Consider the following 9,202-nt stretch of genomic DNA (forward strand, 5'->3'; position numbering starts at 1 on the left):
ATCCTTCAAGGGGTCCCAGATTGGAGAGGGTGCAGGCCGGGCTGAGGGACAACCTCCCCCCCCACCTCCCGTGCACGAATTTCGTGCACTGGGCCACTAGTGTTATCATAGATGCAAAAGACAACAGACAGTCTTAGTTGCGGTAAAGATTGACTTTTGTCAGGAAAGAATCTAGCCTAGGACATGACGACCTGCCATAAACTGCTTTTAGTTTAAAAGTTTTCATTTCAGACCATCCTTTGTGGTTACTTTAGGCCTCTGAGTTTGCAAGGCTGCCAGGCAGGCCTTCCCTGAGCTAGTCAGGTTAGCATGTGGCCCCTTTTCGTCCACACAACCACAGTGTTCAGGATGATGGTGAGACGCCTCCAAGGAAGGTGTTACTGGCTGAATGTAGATTGCTAGTGGTTAGTAACTCTGCCTCCAGAAATGCACCCAGTGTAAAGGATGATTATGGTTAACTAAAGAATATCAACAAATTCAGAAAGGTCGCATTTCTTGGAGCGGGAAAACTTCCACAGATCATTGGAGGATCAGCTCTAATAGCTCATCATGCTCCAAGAATGCAGAATTAGAAGAGTGGTTAAGGCAGGAAATGGAGGTGCAAATTCAACATGCAAAAGAAAAGTCTCTTGCTGATGATCACTTTAGATAGAACCCTAATGTAAAAAAGAGAAGATAACTGAGGATTTTATAAAGAAGCCACGGAAAAACATTTCCTGTCAAGCATTGCTTCCTGTTTCCTCTGGGATACATGCATGTAGTAGATACAAGGAATTTAAATTACAAATATCCTATGGCCTGAATTTGTTAAATAAAACGCACAAAATTCTCTCCTTCTTTCTCCCCCCGCCCCAAACAAAAAAGATTAGCTAGTGAATTTCCTTCACATATGGTCGAGGTGCTTTTTAAACTGCAGCCACATTGGTTTTCAAATTCAGATGTTTTGAGGGCCCATCTCTTTGGGGGCAGGTCCCAATGGTTGGGGTGGCTGGTGTGGGACACGAATCCCTCACTCCTCAGGGAGATACTGTGTGAAATTTCTCCTCATTGTGGGTCATCACATCTCTGCCTCACCAAGGCATCTCAATGTGGTCCTTTTATCTTTTGTTGTAGTGGGCTGTTCAGATAGCTTCCAGGCCTTTTTCAGATGGAAATGATTCATATGTAGTTGTTGATTTGGTGTGACCTCAGGAGGAGGTGAATTCAGGATCTTCCTGCACCACCATCCTGAACTGCCTTCATGACATATGCACTTTGAAATAAAAATTTTCATTATGATATGTGAATTTGTTTTCTTGGACCTCTTTTATACAGTAAATGCAATGCATCTAACAACGTATACTTTCCCGAAGTTCTGAGTGAATATAGGACATTAATATTCTGTCCGTTGAGTTATCAGTAATATAGAAACTGATCATAGAATAGTTGTTTGGTTTTCAGGATAATTTAAAATATATATACTTTTATTGATTTCAGAGAGGAAGGGAGAGGGAGAGAGAGATAGAAACATCAATAATGAGTGAGAATCATTGGTGGGCTGCCTCTTGCATGCCCCACACTGGGGATCCAGTCCTCATCCAGGCATGTGCCCTGACTGGGAATCCAATAGTGACCTCCTGGTTCGTAGGTCGACGCTCAACCACCGAGCCATGCCGGCTGGGCTCAGGATCATTTTAGATCATATGATCTGCACGTGGTTCCTAAGGAGTAATAGCACCTTCTCCCACACCACATTTGCTTTCAGGAAACATGTCAGTTAACTGAGGAGCAAGATCTATTCCCTATAAAATGGAACAAACCCCACCAACACTAACAGCAAAACCTAACTAATGGGGTGGGGAATGGGGCTTACCTTCGTGAGACGTTGATGAGGGAAACGTTCGATGGGTGTTTATTGAATTAAAATTGTTGACCTGCTCTCAAGAGAAAACCTAGGCACTGACTGTAAACCCTGAGCCTTAACGATAGCAGTCCTCAGGCTGGCCTGGGAACTCCCAGACTCTTTCACAGTCCCTGGGGCGGGGGCAATTGCGGAAACCACCTTGAGATTCTTAAACATAAAAGTAAAACATGAAGATTCCCTTCCAGCTTAAAATTCCCTCTCCCATTTCAGCTTGCCTTTGGCATTCCTTTTTACCTAATTTCTCCTGCACAAAAATGCTGGTGGGAAAGCACCTGGGACCTGCCGCAGGGCCCTGCATCCCTGAGAGATGCCCCCAGCAGGAGAAATGCCAGAGAACTCCTGTGGTTTACCAGGGAGATGTTCTATATTTCATATTATCCTGGTCAGTTCTTCTGAATGCTTGTCTCTTAACTCTTCACAAACTTTAGGATAGAAGAGAGTTTGAAGAATATATAATAGACTTGGTCATTGGTTAATATAGAGTAGTATTAGATGATGTGAAATTTTTACTTTTTATGTAAAGCAGTTCTGTATCATTTGATTTCTTTTCCTGATCCTCCCTTTCTTTCCCCCTCAGAGATCATGGCTTGCTATCATACGCAGAAAAAAAAAGGGAGATTTTACAAGAACAGAATTAGAAAAAAAGCAATTTAAAACCCCAGATAATATAGTAACGCACAGGTGTTAGTGTTCACTTGTGATTGCAGATGAGACAGGTAATAAACTGTTGGTACGTTAATGAGAAAATGCACCATTTATACAGTAGTTACTGAATCTACATTACTCTTTTGAGCAGAGTAAAATCCCAGAATAGACAGTAATCAATAGCATATAGAGTGCTTACTCTGCCAGGCACTGTTCTGGGAACTTTATGTGGACTCTCTCATTTAATTCTCTCCACCATCCTAAGTAGTAGGTATTATACACGGAGAAGATAAGGTGACTACAAAGAAATGTGACCAGCAGAGATTTGAACAGCACTCATCCATTAGGAATGGACCTCTTTCTGCTGGGAACACTGAAACCAGTGAGGTTGCCCAGGCTCGTCCCAGTGGTGGCAGAGCTGGATTTGACTATCTCCCCAGGCTCAACAGTTGGCCACTCTCTAAGTAGATGTGGAATTCCAAGCAGATTCTACGACTCTGAAAAGAAGTATTCTGCTTGCCTTTCACCTCCTGAACCATTCTAAGGGCCATAATCAACTTCTGAAGGTCTTAGCAACTTAGTGCACATCCCACTAATTGATATTCTTTGTAGTATAATAGCAAGAAACAGGTGTGGTCCAGTCTTGGATGACAAAGGAAGGTGTAGAACGTGGCAATGGAGTTGTGTAAGAAGTTGCATTTCGCTGGCCCAGTGTTCTCTATTTTGGTGATCTGTTACACTTAGGACGATCCACCTCCATTTCAAAACTGGCTCTTCAAGTTTTCAGAACCTCTTATCAGACTGAAACTCAGCCAAGATTGAAGCTGCCCAGTGTCTCTGTGCTGGCCCACCCCCACTGCTCTAGGACTCCTATTTAGCACAGGCATTATCTGCAGAACCTGCTTGTGGGTGAGGTCATCTTTTTCTTTTCTTTTTTTTAGCATTGTTCTTTTTTCTTCTTACTGTGGTCATGACCACAATCTTCGAAAGGAAGGGAAGGCTGTCCTCACACATGTTAAGAAACGCAGGCTTCTTTTATGTGCATGCTTTATTGTAACGTTTATATACAACATGAGTAGGATGTTGTAAACATACACTGCATCAAAACCAAGGTATATAATAAGTAGGCCAGGATCATCAAGTGGGTGATGTGCATCAGCAGGACAGTAATTTGGTATGTGCTACTTATATTTGTGTGTTAAAATGATAGCAATGGATTTTTGTTTTATTTCTTTCTTTTTAAAAAATATTTTTATTGACTTCAGAGAGGAAGGGAGAGGGAGAGAGAGATAGAAACGTCAATGAATAGAGAGAATCATTGATTGGATCAGCTGTCTACTGCACACACACACACACACACACACACACACACATACACACCCCGCCAACTGGGGATCAAGCCAGGTTGCCCTGACTGGGGAATCAAACCGTGACCTCCTGGTTCATAGGTCAGCACTCAACCACTGTGCTAAACTGGCCAGACTGAAATTTTGTTTTAAATGCCTGAGAATTTACTTTCCAAAATGATGATTTATCTGTGATCCATGCCATTCTCTTAGGTTTTCCTTAAAAAACACCCATTGTGGGGAATACAGAAACAAAAGAGGGGTATATCAGTGAGCTTTGTCAGTATAACAAATCACCCCCAAATCATATTGTTATTTCTCATGATCATGAAAATTAAATGAGATAATTCATATAAAGCTTCCACACAGTACGTGGTAGAGAGTAAGTACTGGGTGGTTCTTTCACTCAGCTCACCTGGGCTCAGTCACACAGCTGTAGCGGTGGGTCACCTGGCTGCTGGCCTCTCTTTCCTTGTGGTCTTCATCCTCCAGGAGGCTAGCCCTGGCTTCCCACACTGTGGTGTCAGTGTTCCCGCTAGTAAGAGAGGGCAAGCCCAGATGTGCTAGTGCTACTCAAACCTCTGCTGGCACCATGTCTGCTACTGTCCTCTTGATCAAAGCAAGTTTCATGACCAAACCCAGATTCACAGGGTAGGGGAATTGATCGGAGGTACTGCTAAGAATTTGTGGCCATTTTCTTTGGTAGTCAAATATAGTCTGCCTCTGGCAAAATTTATTCACATTTCTTCTACAAGAAACATATGCTCACCTTTATTCTAGGGTTCCCAGAAGTTTCATCCCATTATGGCTTAGTCTCTGAGTCTGGAGGCTTATCCATGACTTGCATCATTTTGGATCCGGATGGGACACCTCAGACTCAGCTCTTCAGATGGGAGCCTCTTAATCCTGAGACAATGGACTAGAAATAAATGATCTCCTCATACACATCCAACATAAGTGGTGAGGTTGGGAAAGGATTACCAAAATATGTCATCCATTAAAAACAAAGGTACATGGACAGGATACAAGTAGCAGTCACTGGGCCACAGCAATTCTAACCCCCAAGGCAATGGTATCGGAAGGCAGGGTCTTTGGAAGGTGATAAGGTCATGAGGGTAGAGTCCTCACAAGTGGGATTAGGGTCCTTATAAAAGAGGCCCCAAGAGCTTGCTTGCCTCTCCTGCCATGTGAGGACACAGCAAGGAGATGGACATTTATGAACGAGGAAGCAGGCCCTCACTAGATGCAGGACATGAGCATGCTGGCGCCCCCATCTCAGACTTCCAGCTTCCAGAAATGTGAGAAATAAATTTCTGTTTTTATAAGCTACCCAATTTCTGGTATGTTGTTATAGCAGCTCAAATGGACTTAGATGGGAATAAGTTCTTTATAAAATTAAAGACTTCAGAAACCTTTTTTAAGGGAGGTTCAGGAAAAAGAAGCTAGTGTAGCTTTGTGGTTTACAGATGGTCTATCAAATTAGGGAAGGGGGCTAATTCCCCATATGGGGGCTGCACAGCGCTTAGCTGTAGAGAAGATGTATGGATCAAATAAAGGAACGGCTGCTTTGATTTATAGAGCATTTCTGCAGAATGCATCCAAAAGCATGTTGCTATAAGTAAAACCCAAGCTGCCCACTGCCTGTTTATTGACTGTGCATACTGAACTTCCTTCTCTCTCTTTTAAAAAAAATTTTTTTATTGGTTTCAGAGAGGAAGGGAGAGGGAGAGAGATAGAAACATCAATGATGAGAGAGAATCATTGATCGCTGCCTCCCGCACGCCCCCTACTGGGGACTGAGCCCGAAACCCAGGGCATGCACCCTTGACTGGAATCGAACCTGGGACCCTTCTTTCAGTCTGTAGGTTGATGCTCTATACACTGAGCCAAACCAGCGAGGGCCCTTTTTCTCTTGAGACATTGGCCGAAAATTCTGACTGAGGGAACTGAAAAGTGAAAGTGTCAGGGAGAAACAAACGAGTACAAGTGATTGAAGAGTGGAGGCTGCTCTTTTTGATTAGACTTTCCCAAAATGCTTTGGAGAAACTCCTTCCTGCATTTTGCTTTAGAAGAGAAACAAGACATATTTTTCATTATTTCTTCTAGCCTTGCACTTTTATAATAATCCATCTCAATTAATACTCTTCAAATTCTCAAATTGTGTTTTGAGTAAACCCCAAGAAATTAAACTATTAAGTGTGTTCTTGCCAATACACTTTAGGATCCAGCACAAGTTTTTTGTTTTGTTTTGAAATTAACTTTGGAGCAGCAAGAAGATAAGACTTTTTTTTTCCAGCCTATATATATTTTTTTAGAGATTCAAAGAATGATTTTTCCCTCTTAGATGTGTCATTTTTAAAAATAAAAAAATGGAGCAGAACAATGGGTTTTACTCATTTGAATGAAATTATTCATCCACTTATGGATCTGAATCAATCTGTTTGGGAAAGTACACTTGTTATCCTTGAAGGATTGTATTACTATGGCGTGTCCTATAAAGTACCACTAAATCAGTGATGGTGAACCTATGACACGCATGTCAGAGGTGACATGCAAACTCATTTTTTGGTTGATTTTTTTTTTGTTAAATGGCATTTAAATATATAAAATAAATATCAAAAATATAAGTCTTTGTTATACCATGATTGCTGCAAATATCAAATTTCTATATGTGACACGGCACCAGAGTTAAGTTGGGGTTTTTCAAAATGCTGACACGCCGAGCTCAAAAGGTTCACCATCACTGCATTAAATTATTGTGACACAGGACCTCTGGGATTTCCTGGCCCCTACCAGTGCTTGTGGTGATGGCTGGGCTGGAGGGACTGGATGAGGTGGTGGAGAGAGGTGTATTCAGGGTGACCACATGGGGCTGCACTTGTGCCCAGCACAAGGGTGCCAGGCCACATGGATAAGAGGGTCTGGAGAGCCATCAATGCCCAGTTCACCAGGCTCTGTGCCCTGGGGCAGGGGTGCATCCTCCTGGAGAAAGGGGCACTGTCCTAGCTTTCACAAAGATGTCATGTGGTCGCTACAGAAAGGCTCATTAAGGCGCCATATGGAGCAGTGGTGAACCTAGGCATAAAGCCATTCTGATTTGTAAATCATCATTTTCTTTTAACAAGACTTTAAAAATTGGAATAAAATTAGGGCATAGGAGAGATAGATGGTAAAATCTGAAAATAAGAACATGGTAACTTCATTTGTGAAGTAGGGGAGACATTGGGAATAAATATATAATATAATCTTTTTAGTCACTAATATCTGAATGGTGTGTGTGTGTGTGTGTGTGTGTGTGTGTGTGTGTGTGTGAATGTGTACTTTAGTTCCTAAATGAAGCAAAAGTATCTAATACAAAGAAATGTATTAGAGACTACTCACATGACAGAGGAGTAGTCTCTAATACAATTCTTTGTCATAACTACAAAAAGAAGGCCCTTCGATGCTTTTGGATTTGTTTTCCTCCTGTAATCTACAAATACCTCTCTATAATAAACCTCACATGATTTGCACATTGCCCTGCTCTGCATTGTGTATCTACCTGTCTGAAGTTTCTCCACTTGTGAAAATATTTTAACATATTGCTGTGAAACAAGGGAAAGGTTTGTTTCCTGATAGGAAAATTTTGCTTAATACATATATTGCTTAATGTACTATAATAATGCATGGATTACATAAATAATTCCTTTTAACTTAATTCTCTCTTCAAAGACCTTATCTCCAAGTATGATTACATTCTATGTTACTGGGTTTAGGGCTTCCACATATGAATTTGGCGGGGGGGGGGGGAGTGTATAATTCAGCTCATAACCATGTAATAACATTTTCCCCTTGTTCTCCTTAGAGTAAGTAGGCACAAAGTCTCTCTTCTCTATGATCAGAGATACGACTATGTGTTGTGTTTATAACTGGTTTCCTTGGAAGCAAGTAGGGAACAATGACTTCCATGGTTGATCATTGTAGCACCCAGAGATTGGATTATTTATGTAGGTATCACCCCCACTCATTGGTCTTTTGAAGTAAGTACAAACCTGCTTTCTGAACCTCTTTTTCCCTATGTTTGTGAATCTTTCCCTATCAATTGCTTGCTCATCAAGTTGGCCCTAACCTGGGGACTATTATAAGTTGTCTGGAACTGTGTAGCGTTTGTGTATAAAAAGCTACCACAATAACTATCTATGGAATGGGTCAGAAATTTCGGTGTGCGTTTGAATAACAGATCATCCTAGTCCTACAGAATCAGAAACTTGAAAGGGCCCAGACATCTGTAATGTTTGTAGTTGTCCCGAAGATGCTGTTGCTTCCTAAAGTCTGAGAGCCACTGTGCTTAACATTTGATTTCTTTATTTTCTCTTACATCCAATCTTATTGCCCAATGAAAGAAGGGTTGTGCAATTTCCCCTTCCTTCCCTGAGAGATCTAGTTCTCAGGACAGATGATGTGCATGCCTGAAAAGAGAATTAGAAAGCAGAAGCAGATTTCTGGTAGTTGGTTATAATTTTTCTTTGGAATTCTTCATCTCTGTGTGAATCAAAGCAAGATTTATTTTAGCAACTCTATGAATATAACTAGTGTCCAGGTGGATGGATTCATGTACATTGAAAGAAAATTAATTAGTCCCTCCAGTGCAGGGAGTAATGTAGGTGGTCCCAAGTGGTGGCTAGCGGGGCGGGACTGGGCAAAATGGGCCGGACACGTCCTAGAGCCAACCTCCCGTGGTCCCTCCCCAGGCAGCCGCACCTGGGCCGGTGCCACAGCTCGAAGGGCATCTGTGGAGTGAGCAGGGTCCCTCCAGCAGGTGGGATCCCTCGGCCTGTCCTGCAGGGATCAGCCAAAACTGGCTCTCTGACATCCCCCAAGGGGTCCTGAAGTGCAAGAAGAATTGCAAGGAATGGGCTCCCTCCTCTCTGATTCCAGGGTGCATCACCTGTGAACTGCCGCTGCCAAGTGACCACAGCTCCGCAACTCCTGCGTTGAGCATCTGCCCCCTGGTGGTCAGTGTGCGTCATAGCTACTGGCCAGTCAGCTGGTCAGACGGTTGCTTAGCCTTTTATATATATAGATTTACTAAAGTTTATTACATTATTCTTTATTACAATGAGACAGGAAGGTCAATGGAATTGTTTGATTTTTCTTTCTAATTTACCATCTTTCTTCCTTCCTTCCTTCCTCCCTCCCTCCCCCCCCTCCCTCCCTCTCTCTCTTTCTTTCTTTCTTTCTTAAAAAATTTTTTTAAAGGGGGAGTGGAGAGAGAGAGCAGAGTGGGATGGAGGGACTATCTTAGACATAGGGATCAGGAAAGGCCTCT

At 42.3% G+C, this 9,202-nt stretch overlaps 1 protein-coding gene across 4 annotated transcripts in view; it reads left to right on the forward strand.

Annotated features, from left to right (window-relative positions):
• Nucleotides 1-9,202, forward strand: part of STX11 (syntaxin 11) — a 39,383-nt gene that overhangs the window by 24,387 nt on the left and 5,794 nt on the right. The window contains exon 1 of one of the 4 annotated variants that reach the window (XM_014533913.1): nt 2,523-2,619. The exons of 2 other annotated variants lie outside the window; for them this stretch is intronic. Coding sequence is in view for 1 of the 2 variants with exons in the window: in XM_005859090.2 (XP_005859152.2) it covers nt 4,824-4,854 (31 nt within the window). In the remaining variant the exon portion in view is untranslated. Of the gene's footprint in view, nt 1-2,522; nt 2,620-4,536; nt 4,855-9,202 lie in introns of those variants that run through there. One more of the 4 variants, XM_005859090.2, reaches the window with a different exon arrangement.

Source organism: Myotis brandtii, unplaced genomic scaffold (assembly GCF_000412655.1).
Source record: "Myotis brandtii unplaced genomic scaffold, ASM41265v1 scaffold123, whole genome shotgun sequence".
Classification (NCBI taxonomy): Eukaryota; Metazoa; Chordata; class Mammalia; order Chiroptera; family Vespertilionidae; genus Myotis; species Myotis brandtii.